Here is a 24748-nt window from a genome sequence, read left to right as displayed (position 1 = left end):
ATCAGTGGTGAGTGGTGTGCCACAGGGCTTGTTGCTGGGCCTGCAACTGTTCATGATATACATTAACAATTTGGAAGAGGGGACCAAGTTTAGTATATCTAAATTTGTTGATGATACTAAATTGAGTGAAAAAGTTAATTGTGCAGAAGATACAGAGAGCCTACAGAGAGATATAGATAGGTTACGTGAGTGGGCAAGGGTCTGGCAGATGGAGTACAATGCTGGTAAATGCGAGGTCATCCACTTTGGAAGGAAAAATGAAAGAGATTATTATTTCACTGGTGAGAAATTGCAGCATGCTGCTGTGCAGAGCATCACAAAAGATTGGTTGGCAGGTACAGCAGGCTATCAAGAAGGCAAATGGAATGTAGGCCTTCATTGCTGGAGGGATTGAATTTAAGAACAGGGAGGTTATGCTGCAACTGTACAAGGTACTGATGAGGCCGGCCGCACCTAGAGTACTCTAGGTGCGGCCGGTCTCCTAACTTGAGGAAGGATATACTAGCTTTGGAGGCGGTACAGAGGAGGTTCACCAGATTGATTCCAGAGATGAGGAAGTTAGACTATGAGCAGAGATTGAGTCGCCTGGGTCTGTACTCACTGGAATTCAGAAGAATGAAAGGAGATCTTACAGAAACATATAAAATTATGAATGGGATAGATAAGGTAGAGGCAGGAAAGCTGTTTCCACTGGTAGGTGAGACTAGAACTAGGGGAGATAGACTCAAGATTTGGGGCAGCAAATTAAGGACAGAAGTGAGGAGGATCTTCTTTTCCCAAAAAGTAGTGGATCTCTGATATTCTCTGCCCAATGAAGCAGTCAAGGCTACCTCAGTAAATGTATTAAAGACAAGGTCGGATAGATTTTTGTACAGTAGGGGAATTAAGAGTTATGCACCCGCAAAGGAAACAGCATTATGAAGGACCCCATGCACCCCTCATACAATCTCTTCTCCCTCCTGCCATCTTGGAAAAAGCTCTGAAGCATTTGGGCTCTCATGACCAGACTATGTAACAGTTTCTTCCCCCAGGCTATCAGACTCCTCAATACCCATAGCCTGGACTGACACCTTGCCCTATTGTCCTGGTTATTATTTATTGTAATGCCTGCACTGTTTTTGTGCACTTTATGTCATCCTGTGTAGGTCTGTAGTCTAGTGTAGCTTTCTCCATGTTGTTTTTTTACGTAGTTCAGTCTAGTTTTTGTACTGTGTCATGTAACACCATGGTCCTGAAAAACATTGTCTCACTTTTACTATGCACTGTACCAGTAGTTATGGTTGAAATGACAATAAAAGTGACTTGACGACTTGAAAAGGCAGGTAGGTGGAAATGAGTCCATGGCCAGATCAGCTACGATCATATTGAATGGCAGAGCAGACTCAATGGGCCAGGTGGCCTACAACTGCTCCTATTTCTTACATTCTTGTGTAAATCACAATATTCTGTAAGATTTAGCCTACAAATAACTTTTAAAGGAGATGATTAAAATCCAATGAATCTCAATATATGTGAAATGTAAAGGTATAGTTAGTCCAAACCTGAAATGTAGAAGATAAATTGCAAAGAAATGCCATAAATTATAATGAATTTATGAATTGTCTTTTCTTGCATCTATTTAATGTTCCTATAGTAATTCACTTTTATTTAAGAAATATTTCCTACTTTCAAAAAAGAATTTCACAATCAAATGATGCTTCTTTAAAACCAACATTTGCAGAGCTATGAGTGAGAGAAGTTCTTTACCTGGATCAGGAACCTTTATGCCTCTTTTTACATGGAAAAAGTTCGAAACGTTAAACTTATCAACATTGGTTGGATCCTGCAGATAAAAGTTAAAGAAAGAAAAGTTACAATTAAGGCCAAAGAACATAAAACTCAAAAATATCTTTTGTTCTATATATAATAAGCACAAGTTTGAGGGTTTTATCCTTTATATTTTACTGTCATATCTTGTTCTGCAACATTTGTTTAAGGAAAAAGATACAGCTTCAGGGGTAACAACATAGTTTAAATAAAACAGCAGAAAGCCAAGTTGTTCTTCAGCTGTCAGAGCTGTTGTAGTAGAGTGACCAACCTACAAGATGCAATTGATTTTATTCCTGTATGGTTCAGAACAGCAGGTTTCACTGTGCATTGAATTCCACTCAGCACCCCGAAAAGGGCAAATGGAAAATAATGTACTTGCTCCAAGCAATGTGAACATTACATACACAATCACACTGGCATTCTCTGTAGTATACAACTTGCCAACTGGACAAATTACTTTCAGAAATTGGAGGGGGGTATGAAAAAAAAACTGTAGGTAAGAAAAGGGGAAAGTATGAAGGCTATAGGAGCATATTAAGAAGCAAAGGGGTAGCTATAGAGAGAATAGGTCCCATTAAAGACCCATAAGACAGAGAAGCAGAACTAGACCATTTGGACAATTGAGTCTGCTCCGTCATTCTACCATGGCTGATTTATCATTCCTCTTAATCTTATTTTCCTATTTCACATCACCACTCAGACTCCACCAAAGACAGTATTACAGTCTGCCCAGTCTCTCCCCATAGCTAAATTCCTACAATCCAGACAACATTCTGGTGAATCTCCTATGCATCTTCTCCAGCACAATACAGCTTTCTTAAGAGACCTGAACTGCATGTAATATTCCAAGTGTGGCCTAACCAGTATTTTGTAAGGTTGCAAGATAATATCACAACTCTTATATTCTTTGCCCCAACCTTTAAAGGTAAGCAGTTGACATGGCCTCCACCACTAGACTGCATTGTCACTTTCAGGGAACTATAGACTTGGACCCCTATATCTCTCTGTGCAACAACTTTCTTTTACTCCCTTACCAATTTACAGTATATGTCCTATCTCTATTAGGCAGCTTCTCTACTTACTTCATGAAAATGAAATTGATTGTCCTTGCATTTCTCTTGTAAACTTCACTCCAAAACCCTTATGTTCTTGCATGTAATACTAGAGTAATCAACGATTATATTATTTATATTTAACTCAGCCTCTGCTCAAGAAGTCAAGGACCCTGGCATGCTTTTTCTTTAAACAAGATTTTAATTCATCCTTCCACCCTCAAATAACTTGCACAGGAAACTGATGGTTTGTCTATTTGTCCCAGGGTCCACATTACAATTATATTATTTGTTTGCATTGCTTCACATTTTATGTACCAAAATAAATCATTTAAGAAATAACACATTTATACTGTGTCTTTTAATGATACCCTGGATATCTCAAATAACTGTACAGAAAATTGCACATTTTTGAGTGTAGTCAGAGTCACTATGTAGTCAATGGGGCTCATGTACGTGCAGACATTTCCCCACCAAAGTGCCACGAACTTTGGGATTCCAATGCAAGCACTTATGTCCTGAACCCACTGTGGCTCTGCTTCCCCAGTAGCAAAATTGTCGCAAGTTCATACTTTGGTGCTGGGAAATCTCTGGACCTGGTCACTTATGCAGAGCAAGATCCAAAAACAGAAAAAGTTTGTGTAGATTTGGCATGTCACCAGAACTTTGACAAACTTCTACAGATGCAGTGGAGAGTATCCTGGTGGCATCATGGCCTGGCATGGAAACCTCGATATTCAGGAATTAAAAAGTCTACAGAAAATGATGGATGCAGCTCAGTCCATCACAGTCCCGTTCCACCAGTGAGCACATTACAAGGAGCACTGCCACAACAAAGCTGCACTTATCATCAAAGTCCTCCCACCATCCAGGCCATGCTCTCTTCTCACTAATACCATCAGGCAGGAGAAATCGGAGCCTTAGATCCCACATGAGCGGGTTCAGGAACATTTATTACCTACAGCCATTAGACTCCTGAACCTGCATGGATAATTACATTCACCTCAGTTCTGAAATGATTCACATTCTATTCTTATGTTGTCAGTATTATTTATCTGTCTACTTATTTACTTATCTATTTATTTACTTATTTGTTTGTTTGCACAATTTGTTTTCAATTGCATATTGGTTGTTTGTCAATCTTTAACGTATGTATAGTTTTTTTCAATATATCTTTACTTTAAGTCTGCAAGAAAATGAACTTCAAAATTGGTATTTGGTGACATACAAACTCTTTGAAAATAAACTTACTTTGACTTTGTAAATATGATCAATATGGATACAATATGTTAGGTCGACCTGAGAAATCAGATTGTGCCTCAGCTCAGTGTTGCATACCGAGGACAGTACATCTGAGACTGCAGCATTCAGTGGGGCCTCATACTGGATTCGGGATAATAATCACATTAGGTTGCTCGGGTGGTGGGTGGTGGTACTCCAGTGCTGCTGGAGAAGTGTGTAAGCAGACGCCTAAACATTGTTGTGTATCTCTTTGATAGGGAATGTCCGGGTTCTTTTGAAATGATGGATCGTCCCAATGCCAGATATATGAGAGTAGAAATTTTTAAAAATGAGCATAACCTTGAGAAATCTAACAAGAGGACCAGCAAAATTTCTTTTTTTTTTTTAGCAAAAACCTTTCAAAACCTTTCCAAAAATATAAAAGCATAATCACTGGCTGAAGAGGAGGAGAGATGCATCATAAGAAACTGAAGGCAACACAAGTGAATCTGCAGATGCTGGAAATAAATAAAAACACAAAATGCTGGCAGAACTCAGCAGGCCATACAGCATCTATGGGAGGAGGTAGTGATGCCGTTTCGAGCCGAAACCCTTAATCAGGAGTGAAGTAACATGGGATGGTCGAGGGGGGATAAGAAGTGGGGGGAGGGATAAAGTAGAGAGCTAGGAAGTGATAGGCTGGAGGGAAATGGGCTAGGGGGAAGGTGGAGAATTATGGGAAATAAAAAAGAAAGAAGGGTAGGGCTGGGGGGAGATTATAGTGAGGGGGGAAAAAAGAGCGAGAAAGAGAACCAGACAAAAATAATAGATAGGGATGGGGGTAGGCAGGGGTATCAACGGAGGTCTGTGAGTTGGATTTTCATGCCGGCAGGTAGGAGGCTACCTAGGTGGGAGATAAGGTATTCCATGCAGTTCTAATCATCACACTATAGCAAAGGATGTGACTTCATTGGGGAGTGCAGAGATTCACCAGGTTGCTACCAAGACCTGAGGACTTTTGTAACAGAGACAGATTGGAGAACCTGGGTTCATTTTTCCTGAAGTGAAGGAAGATGAAGATTGACATAATAGAAATATATAGGATTATGAGAGGCACAGCAGGGCAAATAGTCAAAATCGTTTTCACTTAGTAGGTATAACAAAAACAAAGGGACACATTTAAGGAAAGAGAAAAGAACTTTAAAGGGGATCTGAGATGCAAGTTTATTTTACACAGAATGCGGATAGTATCCTGGCAGTGAATTCAAAAGTTACAATGCCATTTAAACCATTGTAAATATTTCTTAATATTTAAAAATAATTTACAGCAGCTTGTATTGAAGATACAAGCCAAGCTTTAATTTGGTTTAGTGCTCAATTCAACTATTACTAGTAACAACAAACTCCAAAGGGATCAGAGATGTTTTCCAACAATTAACTCAGAACACTGGCATCCACGGTATCTATGCATGAACTAATGTTTACGCACATTGCTGTTGCTATAACAACAAGAAAATGACAAAAGGAGGATGTGGAGCAACTGAAGCTGAAAAGAAACCTTTTAGCAATTCAGTCAGTAGCACTGGAAGAACATGATGTTTTCAGAGTCCGCTCTGATAAGGGGCTGATAACTGGATTACAAATAACATGTCTTTTTTCCCCTAACAAATACTGATTCAGTTAATTAAATGTTACATTGTTAGTGCCACATCATCCTGTCAACCCAATCTCATCTGCATTCCAATCACTGTCTAACAATGGGAACCACCATTTTGTAAATCTGTATCTGCATGACTCTGAGAGTGGTTTTATTAAATCACTTGCTGCTACACTGAATGGTAATGATGACTTGTAGAGAACTACTCTTCCAATTTTTGATTCAGCTATAATCAGCTCCTCTTTCTGGTGCTTAGAACTTTTTGTTTACATTCAGTAGAAAGTCATAAATATTGGATTTGTTGGGAATTGATAACTTTAAGAGAACAGTATTCCTGCAGATTAAAGAGTAAACAAAATCAGTGGAAGAAAAAAATGTTTATTTTTATATATTGTTATAAAGTGCTGAAGGCCCTTCTGGCCCTTTAAGCTGCACCACCCAGCAATCTCATGATTTAAGTCTATCCTAATTATATACAATGGGACAATATACAATGACCAATTAAGCTACCAACCAGTACATCTTTGGAATTTGTATAACACCTGGGTAAAGAAACTAAGCTGATCAAGGGAAAAGTAATTTAGTGAGTTGCAGCATTTTCAACAAATTGTCAGTGATGCACAGACTTCTATCCATTTGAACAAAACAAGCACGTGCTCAAAAAAAATTAATATCCAGTGAATTCCAGATAATTTGGACACATTTTGGCCCAATTAAGCAGCTGCCCCAATTCACCAAATTTGCAAGGAAATAGTTAAAAAGATATATTCCCTAGATTACAATATTTATTCCAAACACCACCAATACAATTACCACAGAAGTTTTTTCAAGAGTTAAATAAATGTGTGAGGAAGCTCCTTTGGAAAGGTAAGATGTCAAGAATATCGTTGGAAAAATTGACATGGAAATTTGACCTAGGAGGGTTACAATTACCAGATTTTAAGAATTATTACAAAGCAAATCAACTTAGATTTATTGCATTTTTTTTTGATGAAGATAAACTGGCATGGATTAGAATAGAATTAGATAAAATAGGAGAAAATATACCAGAAGATTTTATATATAAATGGGAATCTAAATGGATAGGGGAAAAGAAAGAATCTCCTACACCAAAACATTTGATTGATTTATGGAATAAGATAAATGTTGATGATGAGATAAAGAAATCTTTATTAACAAAGAGACCTTTAATTCAAAATAAACATTCCTTTTACAATGGATAATCAACTTTTATAAAACTGGTTTCACAAAGGGATTAGATATATAGGAGACTGTTTTGAAGGAGGTATATTAATGTCATTTGACCAATTAAAGAATAAATACAAAATATCAAACAACACTCTTTTCTGTTATTTCCAATTAAGGGCTTATTTAAGACTCAAACAATGGGTCAAACAATGTTATTGCCTTTTACATTCTACTTAGCCTTGTTCTAAAATTTAACCTTTTTGGACAAATTTAAGAGTTTTATTGGAACAAATTATTGGAACACAACTTCCACATAATCCAACATTATTTTTACTAGGCGATATTGAAGGGATAAAACCGAAACCCAAATTTAATAAATATCAGAAAGAATTTATAAAAATTGCATTGGCAGTAACCAAAAAGGCTATTGCAGTTACTTGGAAATCGGATACATACTTAAGTATAGATCGTTGGAAGAAGGAAATTTATGGCTATATTCCACTTGAAAAAATTACTTACAATTTAAGAGATAAATATGAAACATTTTTGAAAATTTGGCGCCCTTATTTACAAAAGACAGGATTAAATATATAGGTGCTCCGAAGATGAAATAATTGGTTATTTGGGGAAATAAATAAACATATATACTAAAGTTATTACGAACTCCATGGAGCATGTGGGGATCTTCCGATATCCAGGTACTCTTTCTTTCTTTTTTTTCCCTTTCTTTCTTTTTTATATAGGGATGTTAGGGGGGAGGGGTTAAGGGGAGGGGGGTAGGGTATATATATTTTTTTCTCTCATATATTTTCTTTTATTTCTGTAATTATTTGAAAACTCAATAAAAAAAAGTTGGAAAAAAACAATGTTATTGCCGAAACCTAATGAAATAGAAACTTTAATTCATAAAGGAAAAATTAAAAAAAATATTTCTGGTATGTATAATTTGATTCATAAACAGGCAATTAAACAAGGAATTCATAAGTCAAGACAAAAATGGGAAACTGATTTGAATATTAAAATTGATGAAACAAGTTGATCAAGATTATGTCTTGACAGTATGACAAATACAATAAACGTTCGACTAAGATTAGTACAATATAACTTTTTACATCAATTATATATTACACCACAAAAAATAAATAGATTAAACTCAAATTTATCTGATCAATGTTTTCGATGTAATCAAGAAATTGGTACTTTTTTACATTCTACTTGATCTTGTTTTAAAATTCAACCTTTTTGGACAAATTGAAGAGTTTTACTGGAACAAATTATTGGAATACAACTTCCACATAATCCAACATTACTTTTACTAGGCGATATTGAAGGGATAAAATCGAAATCCAAGTTGAATAAATATCAGAAAGAATTCAAAAAAATTGCATTGGCAGTAGCCAAAAAGGCTATTGCAGTTACTTGGAAATTGGATTCATAGCTCCTAACTTGTTGAAGTAGTGAAATAGTTTCCTTTTCACTCCCAGCATTTTCTGGCAACTCCAAGCTTGAGTGCTTGGAAAAGCAGTAGCTAAAAGTTCTGAATTATCTTACTGCTTATTCCTCAACAGCTATCAGTGACAACAATCACTGCATTTTAAATACAAACACACCCAACTGATGCCATTTAAAAAACTGTTCACTCTAAGCACGGTGTAGTATCTAACGGCCATGCAAATGCACATGACTGACACTAGTTTGAAACTGTACAACAGTCTCCTGTCCCAATTAAGGAGCACAGAGTCCCAAATAAACAAAAGGAATCCCTGCTATTTTTCTCAATTAGTTTTTGTTCTTTATGAGTTGGCCCAAAAAAGCATCTGTCCTGATTACCCAATGGCCCAATTAACTGGAATCCATCATGTTTGAAAATAAAGGGATAAAACCATAAGACATAGAAACAAAATGAGACCATTGAGACTACTCCACTATTCCATCATGGCTGACTCTCAATCCCATTCTTCTGCCTCCCCCCCCCCCCCCCATAACCTTTGATGTTCTGAGTAATCATGAACTTACAAGCCTCTCTGCCTTAAATATACCCAATGACCTGCCTTGCACAGTCATCTGTGGCATTCAATTTCACAGATTCACCACCCTCTAGCTAAAGACTTTTTTTTCCATCTCTGTTCTAAATGGATGCCCCTCTATTCTGAGGGCGTGCCCTCTGGTCCCAAATTTCCTCACAAAAGGAAACATCCTCCCTACATCCACTCAATTTACAGTAGGCTCTTCAATATTCAATGGGTTTAAATGAGACCCCCCTCCATTCTTCTAAACTCCACCAAGGACAGGCCCAGAGTCATCAAACTCACCTCATATGTTAACCCTTTCATTCCGGAGATCAGTTGTGAACCTCCTCTGGATCTTCTCCAATGCTAGAACATCTTTCTTAGATAAGGGGCCCAAAACTATTCACAATACTCCACATGTGGTCTGACCAATGCCTTATAAAGCTTCAGCATTACATCCTTGCTTTTATATTCTAGTCCTCTCAGAATGAATGCTAACATTCCATTTGCCCTCCTTACCACCAACTCAACCTTTTAGGGAATCCTGCTCAAGAACTCCCAAATCCCTCTACACAATTTTCTCCCCATTTACAAAATAGCTCACGCCTTTATTCCCTCTGCCAAAGTGCATGTACACATACTTCCATCAATTATATTACAACTGCCACTTTTTTGCTCATTCCCCCAATTCGTCAAAGTCCTTCTTCAGCCTCCCTACTTTCTCAACACTACCTGCCTCTACACCTATCTCCGTATCGTCCGCAAAGTTATCACAAAACCATCAATTCCTTCATCCAAATCACTGACATACACTGTGAAAAGAAACAGCCCAACACTGGGTCCTGAGACACCCCACTAGACACTGTCAACCAACCTGGAAAGGCCCCTTTTATCCTCACCCTTTGCCTCCTGCCAGTCAGCTAATCTTCTATCCATTGTCGTATCTTGTCAATGCCTTCTGAAAATTCAAATAAACAACATCAACTGACTCTAATGCCTTATAAATATCTATCACTTCTGCCCCGACACTCTCACGTTTCTGGCATTCTGCTAGTGTCTTCCACAGTGAAGACTGGCACAATATACTAACTAAGTTTGTCTGCCATTTCTTTACCCCCATTATTACCCCTCCAGTGTCATTTTCCAATGGTTTGATATGCACTCTCATCGCTTTTGTATCCTCTTTTATATTATTGACTAGCTTACCTTCACATTTCACCTTTTCTGTCCTTATTGCCTTTGGCTGGTTTTTAAAAGTTTCCAATACTCTACTTTTCCACTAATTTTTGCTCTATTATATACCTTCTCTTTTGCTTTTATGCTGTCTTTGACTTCCCTTGTCAGCCACGGTGGTCTGATCCTGCACTTTCGGAACTCCAGCCAATGCTGTTCTACTGTCATCCCTGCTAGTGTCCCCTTCCAATCAACTCTGGCCAGCTCCTTTCTTATGACTCTGTAATTCTCTTTGCTCCACTGTAAAAGACATTACTTTTAACCAGCTGCCTGTTCTCAAGGAGAACATAGCTACAATTCTCACTTAAAACAATGATCCTGAAGTTTCTCTGTCTAGATTTGAGATAAACTGAAAATTATGGTGTTGGATTATTTTTAATTTGAAAGGTAGAAGGTCACCATACTTCTCAGAAATCTGTCAACTTGGATTTTAATGGCCTCGATTATGAAATAAAGAATGCCAATAAAAATCTTTATTATTAGTAAATGCTTTTCAGTGGATTTGTGCAGACTTTGTGCTCTAGTAATTTACTATATATTGAAATAAAGGTTTAACCAATCCAATAGCATGAAAATCCAACTGGATACAAATGGACAAAATCTGTTTTTTATATAAAGACTGATAACTAACACTATCACTGCAAGTAGGTCATGTTTTCAAAGAAAAATAATTATAATAGCACATCAAATCCTCTTTCCGACTTATAAGACTATAAATCAAACAAATGTAATAGATTTATTTATTTTAGAGACTACATATAGTGGTGTTGCACTTAGAAATCAGAATAAGTATGCTTGGTTAACTCAATTAACTTCCCTAAACTTATTTACTTGCCCAGAAGCTTGCTGCTCAGCAACAACTATATTTACACATCAACTATAATGCTGTATCTGAAATTGAGATGAAGCACATAATTCCTACATGACAATATTTCACATTTTGTTTGTCAAAATATCCCACTTAGATTTTAAGCTGCCTCCAGTTTTTAGAAAAGTTTCCAGATTATATCGACGATGTTCACTGTACAATCTATTGCTTGCTACCAGTTCGACCTCTAACCACTGGGTGAGAGATGGTAAGAGTGATATTGTTAATTCATTTATACAATAATAATAATAATAATGATGAAGGATCAAGTGATCCAGTCCTGACACTGGACTCCATACTGTTATCCACTTTTAACAGAAAATTCTTTAGCTAGTGCCACAGCACAGTAGCTTTGAGTTACTTGCCTGAGGAAGGGAAGATTCAACGTTGAATGTGTAAATCGCAAAGCAATAACAGGTGACTATAAATTACACTGGCATATGTGGCAAGTGGGAGAATCAGAGAGATGTAATGGGAACAGGTAAAAATATATATTACAAGTAAATTAATGGGGCAACGGGATTGCTCTGAAGAGTTGTAAGGAAATATGAAATAGATGTAAAATGAAATACAACTATTGATTTTCAAATGAGATAAACCATAGAAACATAGAAAATAGGTGCAGGAGTAGGCCATTCGGCCCTTCGAGACTGCACCGCCATTCAGTATGATCATAGCTGATCATCCAACTCAGAACCCTGTACCTGCTTCCCCTGATCCCTTTGGCCATATCTAACTTCCTCTTAAATATAGCCAATGAACCAGCCTAAACTGTTTATCTATTAACCATTATTCTACAGTGATGGAAATAAGAGGTAATTGATTTATTCTTCAGTGTATCAAATACTATGGCAACGTCTTAAAATTGGTCACCAGGAAAATTAATAAAGCAAGGCTTCAGACAAAGGAGAGCTCATTCCAGCACACCAAATTTCCATGAGAATTTTATGGAGGTATTTATCTATTGGGTAAATTGCATTCTTGAGCAATTTTTTAAATGTGGATATAAATGTGATACATCTATGATATACTTTCAATCGCTTTTCATCTTTCAACGGTCCACTGTTTCCAATGTCACGTGCCACTGGCTGGATGTTAGAATTGCTTTTGCCGATCTAGATCTGCCTTTGACATTCAATTATCTTGTTTTCCATATTACTGCAGCTCATGATTATCTTCACCTAATAAAACTGAGTACTGTCTGAATAGAGCTCTATAGGGCCATAAAATGCAACCTCATGAATATAAAATAGGATAAGACCAAGTTTAGAAAGAAAGCTTAAAAAAAATGTTACAAACAGAATTTTAAAAATGCAGGGATTTTTATAGATAAAATAGAAATGCAGAAATTGCAACCTGGATGAAAAAAATAAATTTGTTGGATAAGTTTATGTATTTTCTTTTTCTAGAGTTAATAAGGAATTTGCTGATGAATTGAAATCATTTTTTTTAAACAGAATCATAAATAAATGATATTTATTTGGTAACAGATAAAGATGATAAATAAATTGAATGGCATTTCATTGAAAGTCCTGTTCTTTTCTCAATCAGTGATCATTCAGTTAAAGTCCAATCATAGAAAGCTCATCAGTGATCATTAAGTGCTCTTTCATTCACTTACTGCTCTCCCAATGAAGACGAACATTCCACTTCCTCTCTGGATAAACTGTTGTACCTGCAAACCAACCTTTTGTGATTCATGCACAAGCACTTCTACGTCCCGCTGCACAACAGCATTCTACAGTCTTTCACTATTTAAATAAATAACTACATAATTTACTTTTGCTTGGTGTAATGAGTTTTCATGGGAACTGCAGATTTACGCTCAGTGGCCACTTTATTAGGTAATTCCTGTACCAAGTAAAGTGGTACAGAGCGTCCGTTCGTGGTCTTCACTTGTATTTGCCCATTCACTTCAAGGTTCGACGTGCTGTGCATTCAGAGGACACTCCTCTGCACTTCACTGTGGTAACACGTGGCTATTTGAGTTACTGATGCCCTCTTGTTGGCTTGAATCAGTCTGGCCATTCTCTTCCGAACAAAGCATTTTTGCTAACAGAACTGCTGCTCACTGGATATTCCTTTGTTTTTTGCCCCATTCTCTGTAAACTCTAGAAACTGTTGTGTGTGAAAATCCCAGGAATCAGCAGCTTTTGAGGTACTCAAAACATCTCATCTCGAACAATCATTCTATTGTCAGCCACTTAAATCATTTATTCCCTATTGTGATACTTAGTCTGAACAAATGAACCTCTTGATCATGTATGCATTGAGTTGCTGCTACATGATTGACTGATTAGATATTTGCACTAATAAGCAAATGTACAGGTGTACCTAATAAAGTGACCACTGAGTGTTGCATAATACAGAATTAAAAGCAACATGATTACTGACATTTTCTAAGCAGTTCCACAAAGCAAAAGAAAGGTTCCATACCTGTAGTGTAACGATGTCTTCCCGAGTAAAAGGTTCATCACTTAGCAAATCTTGAAAATTCTTGGTCTTAATGTTCAACTGCTCCACAGCCTGATTAGAAGGAAAAGGTTGACTTTCTAAATAGTTATTTTTTCTTCCAACCACATTAAAAGCACAAAAATGGTAGCTTAAGCTATAAAATAATTTAGGTACAAAAAAGTAAGCTAATTATTTCAAATTTGTGGTTAACCATGAGCATAGCAGAAATGGAAGATCATCAAATCACAAAATGTGTGGCATAGGAGTATATTTTGCTCATTATGTCTATATCAGTTGGAAAAGGTTGCGGTCCGAACACTGTGGTCACCATACATTACACTGCTTCAATGGGAAAGACATGTTCATACCACCGTTGATGCTGCCCTCATTCACATCTTCTATATTTCCTGGATATCTGCCCTCAATCCATCTTCCCATCGCTTTAACAGCGATATTCCTCTTGTCCTTGCCTACCATTAAAAGCCTTCAAATGCAGCACAGCATTCTCTGCAACTTTCACCACCTTTAACAAACGCGATCCCTACCATCACTCTCCTCTTTCTCCATGATTCCCTTGTCTATTCATTGATCCCCAATGAACTCCCTTCCCATTGTACATAAATCACAACCACTCACATTGAGTTGGTGATTCACTTTAAGAGGCTGGTCTGACATGATGACGTTATTACGTAAAAGGTTTTTAGAGCACTTTTGTTGTATGGGTCTTGGAGTTCAATTAAATGTGCTACGTGTTTCGTTAAAACTTTGTTTGATTTGCGGAAACCTACATTCACGACCCCACTCCAGAATGATTCTGGAGTTTTGAACATGTTGGCCAACACACTCGCTTTGAAGCTGCCAGAGTTTTGGGAGCAAAATGCCATCACTTGGTTCACACAAGCTAAGGCTCAGTTCACCTACCATCAACAACACCAAATATTTCTATGTGGTAGTGTCACTCAGCAATTCCAGTGGCTTAGATGGGTATCCTGGTTTACACGACCGAGTTGGGTTAAAGAGCCAGTTTCCGTGCTGTGTTACCCTATGACCTGGAACTTGACAGCAATTGTTCGATACACAATTTCCTTGGTGATAAACTTTCCTGAGTTACTCTCCCCCGGCAATTCCCATTTTCTGCTATTGTATAAGTATATACTATCATGATTCAAAATACTTGATTAATTTATTCAACATTTCCATATTTCCTATGATTAATTCCTCAGACTTGTTTTATTTGCAACCAACATTTAATCTAAATCTTTTCATTCTAAAATATCTGCAGAAACACTTATTACCTATAGCATTTCTACCTAGTTTTATTACACACTCCAGTTTTTCCTTCCTTTTTAATCTTTGGTGACATTTGTATTCTATCCAACTTTCTAATCAACCTTAAAATGTTTGAATAATTCTATGATTTTTCTTTCAGCTTGATTTTACCTTTTACTTCCTTAGTTAGCAATGGATAGTTGATCCTCCCCTTTGAATATTTCTTTTGCAATTGGCAGATTTTATGTTATATATTTTAGAAGATCCCCCTACCAGTCTGCAATTTATTCTCATAGATACAGTAGCTGCTACATCATCTGAAATAACCAATCACTTAACTAATTCATGGTTAAGAAATGAGCATTGACACATAATTTAAACTTAAACAAATGCAATCATGACCTGCTCTGCTTTCATGATTGCACTTATTGAAATTTAAATTACTTGTCTTGGACCCACTATTCTCTCTCTCCCAGTGAATATATAATTCATACTATGATCACTGCTACCTAAGGGAGCATTCACTACTAAATCAGTAATCAATTTTATCTTATGGCACAATATCAGCCTTGAGTAACATGCTCTCTAGTTAGCTCCACAACATACTGTTCCAAGAAACCATACTGAAAACACTATGACCGCTTTGTTTAGGCTCCCTTTGCCCATTTGATGTTTTTTTTCCCCACTAGTGTGCATCTCTAGATTAAAATTCCCATTGATTGTCGCCATATATTTCTGACAAGCTCCCATTATACCTTCCTGAATACTCTATCTAAAGGTTATTACTATAAGACCAATGCACCACACCAACAAGTGATTTCTTGCATTTAATATTCTGCTCCCCATTCTACTATGCTAAAACCATCATTCATTAACAGAGCCTCTCCTCCAACTTGTCTTAACTTCTTGGCAATCACATAATCACACACCCTTTGATATTCAGGTCCCAATCTATGACATCCTGGAACTATGTAAGTGTAATGGTTATCAAGGCCATCAGATCATATCTCCACTCTCAGTTCATGTATCTCATTTTGAGTGCAAAATGAAAGGCTAACACATCAACTTTAGAGTATGATCCCTAAAACTTCTTCAAGTCATCCAACAGTGTTGTAAAGAGGCTTATGGAAAGGCACAATATAATTTCTTCCCATTTGGATTCGAGTCACTAATACAAAGGCTAGAATTCCATTAGACTTTTTGATTATTTATGGAATATAATCATAGAACTCACAAGAGATCATTTTGTCCCACGGTCAGCACCTTGCAGAGAAACTTGACTGTTGGTGCTGTGTTTGCACCTTGGCCCCAGAGTAACACGTTTCACTTGGCTGTATTCAGGTATGGTTGAATGACAGTTAAATTGTTTTTGTTTCGACCTCCTTGCGTCGATACAATTCCCTTTTGGCCACTAGTCTAATTAGATTGCACCACTTTTACAGGTGATGAGTTCTAGCTCAAAACTAATCTTTAAGGTTTTTAAAACACCCTCGTTTCATTTACCCATCATTTTGGAAGTGTCCCCTGTTCTTCAAAACATCAGCTAAATGGCACAACTTCACCTTATTTAACCAATCTAAAACAGCCACAGATAGCTGCTACCACGGCATCAAATCTCCTCCCAATTTTCTTTAATGTAACAAGGGCATCTGTACTTTAACCTGTAGCTCAAATCCTTCATCACACATGGGATGGGCTTCATTTGAACTCTGCTGGAACCAGTCCCATAGAAAATCAAATAGACAGGGCTTTACACTAATTAGAGGAGTGGGGCAGTGAGTGGTTAAATTGACATTAAGTTTAATAAATCAAAAAGAAACATGTTTGGAGGAAAGCATGGTGGGGGGGGTCAGAGTTAGGTGTTTGTTTTTTACAGAATGTAGGTGCATGGAACTACTGGAATGGTGGTAGACACATTAGAGACATTTAAGATAGTCTTAGATAGGCACATGGATGAAAGAAAACTGGAGATCTTCGTAGGATGTAAGGGTGAGTAAATCTTACAACAGATTAAAGGGTTGGCACAGTATTATGGACCGAAGAGCCTGCACTGTGCTGTTCCATGGTCTTATAAATGAGAGAGTAGTGGCACAGGTAATGAAAGAGAGAATGAAAATCAAAGCATGACAAGAAAAGGCAAAAAACAGAAATTGTAGCCGGAGTAAAAAATACACACAAAAGATTCTGCGAATGCTCTAACTCCAGAGTAACATATAAAATGCTGGTGGAACTCAGCAGATCAGGCTATGGAAAGGAATAAACAGTCAACATATCAGGCTGAGATCCATCATTGGAGCCTTTCATCTGTAAGAAGTTAAAAGTTTAAGACTTTTTAAGATGAACACAAGATAGATGAGTTAATGTATCTAAGACGATTGATTTTAAAACTGTTTCAGACTTGTAGATGCAGAGTAACCAGGATTAAGAGCTCCATATTCCACACTACTTTATGTTTTGAAGTAAAAGGCAAACAGAGAAGGAGGTAGAGTAGCACATTCTTAACCAAGGAAGTTATAAAGTGTAATAGTGAGAATAAATCCAATAGATCACGATGTGAAATCAGTTTGACAAGAAATAAGGAAAAGCAGGGAAGAGGAAAGAGTAAAAAAGCACCAGATCCTTTTTCAAGGAAAAGTAGTTCATAAATATTGTTTCAAGATAGGACAAAACATAAATAAGGAAATATTAAAGTCATGTAAAAAGGGATCTGCAAATTTCTCTGGTGATTTTAATGTACATACTAATTAAACAGGCAAGGGCACTGTGGAAGAGGAATTTGTTGGTTGCAATAAGGATTATTTCTCTGATCATAATGTAGACTACTTTGGCTACTGCAAATTTGGTCATATTGTATGCAATGAGGATGGATTAATAAGAGATCACAGAGTTAAACATCCTACAGGGAGTAATTATCAAAAATGGTAAAATTCCAGGCACATTTTGAGGACTAAACTGCCGTTACAGTAGTTGAACTGACTGGTTTGTCACTGCCTTGTTTGTCTATCAGCGTATAGTCGGCCCTCCTTATCCACGAATTCCACATGCATGGATTGGGAAAACCTGGAAGTGCTCTTCCAGCACTCGTTGTTTGAGCATGTACAGACTATTTTTTCTTGTCATTATTCCCCAAACAATACAGTACAACAACTATTCACATAGAATTTACATTGTATTAGGTACTATAAGTAATCTAGAAATGACTTAAAAGTACAGGCAGTCCCTGGGTTATGAATGAATTTTGTTCCTGAGTCCATCTTTAAGTCGGATTTGAAGTCGGAACAGGTACATCTGGTATTACTTAGCGTCAGTTAGTCAAATGTTTTTCTGAGTATATAGTACATATTTTACCTTTCTATGCATATAAAACACTTAAGAAACATATGTATTTCAATAATTAAACCACTACGTTGCTCAGTAATAATTGTAGCTTTCATCGGGACAGGGCCTTTTGCATACTCCATTAAAATTGTTCTGATCGTTGACCAACTGTAGCTTAACGCTTTTTCAATGACCAATGGCATTTCACCTCTTTCCAATCCCTTTATTACTTCCACCTTATTTTCAATCATGATCGTGATTATTTTCATGAACAGAAACACCACGGATTCAGAGCTGTGCCGGGTTCTAATGTCCACCGCACTGAACATGTTAAATAAAGTCCGGGTTTCGCTGAGTCCTAAAGCCACTGTACTGATTCAGGTTAAATAAGGGACTTGAGCATCCACGTTTTTTGGTATCTGTGGGGGGGGGTCTCAGAACCAATCCCCCGCGGATAAGGAGAGCTGACTATATTTTACAGCTCCTTTGGCACCACCCTAGTATTTGCTTTGGCAATTACATAGTCCTTCAGGCAGTTTTCCTTGTTCTTCTTCTTTATCAGTTTTTCTCTTTTCTATGATCTGAATAACTTCCATTCCTACTGATGTACTGGCATTATGTGTTTCTTTGATTAGGATCAAGATCGATTACTTATTCAGTATTCAAACTATGCCCTTTCCCTTTTATTTGATGTACTTTCCCATAGCATTATAAGATGTAAATATTATGGAGCCCATTGGGCCAACTGCTCTCTAGACGAGGTGTTCCCAAACTTTCTTATGCCCTAAACCCCTACCATTCACCAAGAGGTCTGTGGATCCCAAGTTGGGAGACCCTGATCTAAAGCTATACATTATTTACTGATCAGAGTCAAGCAACAAGGATACCATTGCTTCAATTTTAAAAAAAGCAAATAGAAAATTCTAATCATGGGTAATTCTCTAATGCTTTCTCACAACAATACATCAAAACACAAAAGACAGTGCATGCCTGACTATTCTGGTTCTTCAAAGAATGTTAAATTGCAGATAATAAAATAAAAACAGACATTGCTGGAAACACTTAGAAGGTCAGGTTGTGTCTATGGAGAGAAAAACAAGAGTTGATGTTCAGAAGATGACTTTTCATCAGCATTGAATCTTTTCATAAGTCTTCTTGCCCAAAAATCCTCTGATAAGGGCAAGGTTTTCTGTCTTGAATTTTTATTTACCTTCATCATGGTTCTGATGAATAGTCACCAACCTGAAACTGTATTTTTATTGCTCTTCACAGATGCTGTCTGACTTCTCACATGTTCTGCTCTTAAAGAATAGAAATGGCCCAGAGGTTAATAGAAAGTGTTATTTTGGATTTCTCAATCAAAGAGGTATTACCCACCTCGTATGAATAGACATTTCCTGAAGACTTGACTGCCAATATATGCGAGTTGTTTGTGAAGACAGAGTACATCACTGGGCAGTGATACTTTCCTAAGAGAAGCAAAATAATAGTAAGTGATCTTTTACATAAAATTAATGCTTTGAATACTTTTTTTGATTCAAATTCATTGTCCATTATTTATCATTCTTAAGGTTCAGTAAAGATTCTGAATGCAATCAGGAACAATACAAATGTAAGTAAGTGGCTAGTTGAATTTCCATGCAAGTTGATTCTACATTTCCAAAAGCAAGAATCCACTGCATTAACTGGCAATCACATCTTCACCATCAACTCGTGTGCCTCCACCCAAGCCCCTGACCAATCCCCTGGACAAGATTGAAACACATAAACGTAGAACATTACAGCGCAGACAGGTCCTTCAGATGTGTTGGAGAAGCAGCATCATTACTAAAATCAGTGATTTAATATCCATCAATGCAACGACTATAGAAGTATGCTGTTAACTTTGATTCTTTGAGCGACCTAGGCTTTGGAAAAGTATCACAAGCTTGGAATTCTCTGTTCTGGACCTATTTGGGAATACCACACTTCAAGTCAAACTGTAAAAAGAGCTGGAAATAAAAGGTGCAACTGGTAACACTGGCAAAACATCACTCACAGAGTGGTGAAGAAATGCTGTTGATTTTGAGAAATTACAATTTAAGACATTGTTTCCTCAGCACATTGTAAATGTTGTGAACCATATAAAGTTCAAAGTGTTCTGCTATTTTTCCCCAAAATGTGTTAAGAATTGAGAAGATATCCTATTCCTTAGGGTTATCAATTTTATTTTGTAATGGACCTTATTCAAATTGAATAATATATTTCTTATTTAAACTTCAAATAGGAAGTGTTAAGATGCAGTATCTCAATGGGAAACAAAATGTAGCTAGTCTAGAAAGTTTCTGAGAATTAAACTGCATCAAAACACAGCAGGAAACATTCCATCATATGGAATCAAAATATCAGAGATAATTTTTTCAATTATTTGGGAGAAGTGCAAATGTACTTCAACATCATATTTTTGTGTACTGAAACTAAAAGCAGCTTTTGTTCCTTACAGATGTATATTCATCCATTTACCGTAAATTCCGGACTATAAGCCGCTACTTTTTTCCCACGCTTTGAACACTGCGGCCTATACTACGGTGCGGCTAATGCATGTTTTTTTTCATGCCGCCAAAAACATTTTGCCTCGTAACAGTAGACCAATAAAATTGATGAGTAGTTCACAGAGGTCCAATGAAATTGTATGATAAATCAAGCGCACTTTCACAATTAAATTATTGTAAATCAGTCATTTGTACTCACCCTCATCAACATGGAAAACACTCGAAGAAAAGCATATGATGCAGCTTTTAAGTTAAAGGCGATCAATCTGGCGGTTGAAGAAGGAAATCGAGCTGCTGCACATAATCTTGGCATAAATGAATCGATGTTGAGACGGTGGAGACGCCAGCGTGAAGAACTGAGTCAATGCAAAAAGACGACAAAAGCTTTCAGAGGTAATCAGAGCAGATGGCCCGAACTTGAAAACTTTCTTGAAGACTGGGTTAACACACAGAGAGCAGGCGGCCGCGGTGTTTCCACCGTGCAGATCAGACTGAAGGCTAAAGCAATCGCCACCAAAATGAAAATCGAAGATTTTAGAGGTGAGCCATCGTGGTGTTTTAGATTTATGAGACGAAAAGGCCTGTCCGTCAGGGTACACACGACTCTGTGTCAGTAGCTCCCTCCCAACCACGAGGAAAAGCTTGCTAACTTCCGCACATTCACTCAAACAAAGATAGCGGAGAATTCCATCGGGCCAGATGATATCATAAATATGGATGAAGTACCTTTGACGTTTGACCTGCCTCTCACTCGGACTGTTAATAAAAAAGGTGACTCATCCATCACACTGAAAACAAGTGGCCATGAGAGAACGCATTTTACTTGTGTTCTGAGCTGCACAGCATCCGGACTAAAGCTTCCACCGATGGTGATTTTTTAAGCGGCTGACAATGAAAGTTCAGTGAAAGCTGCCATCAAGGGTACAAATTCAACTCCAGCTGTGATTCCTGGGGGCACCACGAAGTATTTGCAGCCACTGGACATCAGCGTGAACTGGGCATTTAAAGTGGCGCTGCGCGTTGAGTGGGAGGCTTGGATGACGAGCGGCGAGAAATCCTTTACCAAAACAGGACGCATGCGAAGAGCATCTTTAACTCAAGTCTGCCAGTGGATCCTAAATGTGTGGAGCCATGTCACAACATCCACCATCACCAGCGGGTTTCGAAAGGCTGGACTGCTGCGTAATGAAGAGGACCGCGTGCGCTCAAGTGAGAGCGACAACGAAGAGACTGAAGTGGGTGACGAGATCCTGAGGTTTTATTCAATTCGGACACTGAAGAAGAGGACTTTGATGGTTTTAGTGCGCAGGAGGAAGATGAAGAAGGCGATCAATAACTTTTCCTGGTAGGCTGCAGTATATATATATTTTTTTACCAGTCGTTAGGAGATATTGGGATGTTGTTCGTGCACTGTTCAGTAAAAAAGTATACGCAACGTAATTTGTGTGTTACCGATACGTATGTATATTTAAAAGAAGCTGTGTTACAGGCACTGTTCGAAAAAAAGCATTTGCAATATATATTTGTTTATGTTACCATACGGATTTAATTAAAAGTTAAAAAATCCTCACGTGTAATATCTTTCTGTGTAAATATCTCATATTACAACGTGGGACACCTGCGGCTTAAAATCCGGTGCGGCTTGTACAAGTACAAAATTGATTTTCTTTCTAAAGTTAGAGTGTGCGGCTTTTAATCAGGTGTGCTCTGTAGTCCGGAATCTACGGTAATCTGAATAGCACACATGGCGAGCTAGATAACATTGTTAGTGCTTCACTAGCAAAACTATCATCGGAAATGGAAGTAACATACAGTGAATACTGCAAGGCAGCTGCTAGGCTGATCCATTTCTAAGCACTAATAAGAAACAAACTGCAAATCTTTGTAAAATTATAAAGCATAATACAGATGCTATAATCAGAAAATAAAAAAGCATTCTATGTTGGGAGAGAATTGGCTAACATTTCAGATTGATGACCTTTTGTCCAAATTAATAAGTTAGAAATCAAACATACTCTTTGTTCTTCCTTGAACATAGGCCAAACAGTCTCTCTTCACCATCAGCCTCCTTTGTTTGGCTGAACTTAACTCCCACAATGAACAAGTTTTTCAACTCCACTCACTTCTGCCAAATCACAGGTGTTGCTATGGAAACTCGCATGGGTCCAAGCAATGTCAATCACTTTGTGGGGGAGATTCACAGAGTTATACAGCATGCAAACAGGCCCTTTGCCTCAGCTTGCCCATCCTGAGTAATATGTCCATCTCTACACTAATCCCATTTGATCAATATCCTACTATACCTTTCCAATTCATATAGCCTTCTAACACCATAATTTTATCCACCTCTGCCACCTCCATTGGTAATTCATCTCATATACTGTACCAGCACTCCAATGTGTGTAAACACTTGCCTCTCAGATCCCTTCTATCCTACCCCATTTGAATCCCGTGCTTTCTAGTTTTAGATTCCACTGCCTTTCACCTCATAACTTTATTAGCCTCTATTGGTCAAGTGTCAGACTCCTCTCCAAGACCTGCCAACTTTTCTTTATGACTCCACCACCAGTCCAGGCAACATTCCTGTGAAACCTTTTGTATCCTCTCTTGTTTAATCAAATCCTTTCTGTTGTGAGCCAATAGGAACTGCGGACAATACTCCAACTGTGGTCTACTCAACAATTTACATAATTCTACAATGAAATCTCAATTCCTGTGTAGCGCCTCAGCCACTGAAGGCAAGCGTATCATATGCCTTCTTCACCACCCTGTCTACCAGTGTTGCCACTTTCAGTGAACTAGTCAGGAGGACTTTCAAGTGTTCACTGTCGACTAACATTCCCCAAGGCCCTGCCATTAACTGTGTATGTCCCTAAGACCAAAAGATATTGGAGTAGCATTAGCCATTTAGCCCATCAAGTCTGCTCTGCCATTTCATAACAACCATAGAACCATATAACAATTACAGCATGGAAACAGGCCATCTCGGCCCTTCTAGTCCATGCCGAATGCTTACTCTCACCAAGTCCCACCTACCTGCACTCAGCTCATAACCCTCCATTCCTTTCTTGTCCATATACCTATCCAATTTTTTTTTAAATGACAAAATCGAACCTGCCTCTACCACTTATACTGGAAGCTCATTCCACCCGGCTACCACTCTCTGAGTAAAGAAGTTACCCCCCGTGTTACCCCTAAACTTTTGCCCCTTAACTCTCAACTCATGTCCTTTTGTTTGAATCTCCCCTACTCTCAATGGAAAAAACCTATCCACGTCAGCTCTATCTATCCACCTCATTATTTTAAATACCTCTCCGGCTGATCCAATTTCCCTCTCAGCCCCAATCTCCTGCCTTCTCCCCATATCCCTTCACACCTTGACTAATCAAGAATCTATCGACCTCGGCCTTAAATATACTCAATAATTTGGCCTTCGCAGCCACCTGCAGCGATGAGTTCCACAGATTCACCACTCTCTGGCCAAAGAAATTCCTCATCTCCATTCTAAAAGGGTGTCCCTCTATTCTTCGCCTCCCAGGAAATATCGTCTCCACATCCAACCTATCGAGGCCTCTCAACATTCGATAGGTTTCAACGAGGTCACCCATCATTCTTCTGAATTCCTGTGAGTAGTGGCCTACAGCCATCAAACGCTCTTCATATGATATGATACCGGAATCATTTTCCTGAACCTCCTTTGAACCCTCTCCAATGTCAGCACATCTTTTCTAAGATAAGGGGCTCAAAACTGCTCACAACACTCCAAGTGAGGCCTCACGAGTAACTTATAAACCCTCAACATTACATCCTTGCTTTCCCACAACCCACGGACTCACTTTCAAGGACTCATCATCTTTTATTCATATTTATTGCTTATTTGATGATCATTATTTCTTCTTTCTTTTTGTATTTGTACAGTTTGGAGTCTTTTGCATACTGGTTCTGGTTTAACATACATCTATCACTTTACACTTGTCCAAGTTAAATTCCATCAGTCATTGCCCTGTACATTTTCCTGGTTGATCTAGATTCTGTTGTAATCTTAGAGACCATTTTTTTAACTGTCCACTATAGATGCTACAAACTTTGCTGCATCTGCAACATTTTTACTTTAATCTACTATAGAGTTTAGGTGACTG

The 24748-nt window shown here is 37.8% G+C and overlaps 1 protein-coding gene across 1 annotated transcript in view; it reads right to left on the bottom strand.

Annotated features, from left to right (window-relative positions):
• The window catches only part of ppil2 (peptidylprolyl isomerase (cyclophilin)-like 2), a 286701-nt gene that overhangs the window by 186572 nt on the left and 75381 nt on the right, over nt 1-24748 (bottom strand). The window contains exons 7-9 of the mRNA XM_059983207.1: nt 19456-19547; nt 13474-13563; nt 1747-1822 (exon numbers count right to left, since the gene is read on the bottom strand). Coding sequence (XP_059839190.1) covers nt 1747-1822; nt 13474-13563; nt 19456-19547 — 258 coding nt within the window. The remainder of the gene's footprint in view (nt 1-1746; nt 1823-13473; nt 13564-19455; nt 19548-24748) is intronic.

Source organism: Hypanus sabinus, chromosome 10 (assembly GCF_030144855.1).
Source record: "Hypanus sabinus isolate sHypSab1 chromosome 10, sHypSab1.hap1, whole genome shotgun sequence".
NCBI lineage: Eukaryota > Metazoa > Chordata > Chondrichthyes > Myliobatiformes > Dasyatidae > Hypanus > Hypanus sabinus.
This window is presented reverse-complemented; position numbering and strand designations above follow the sequence as displayed.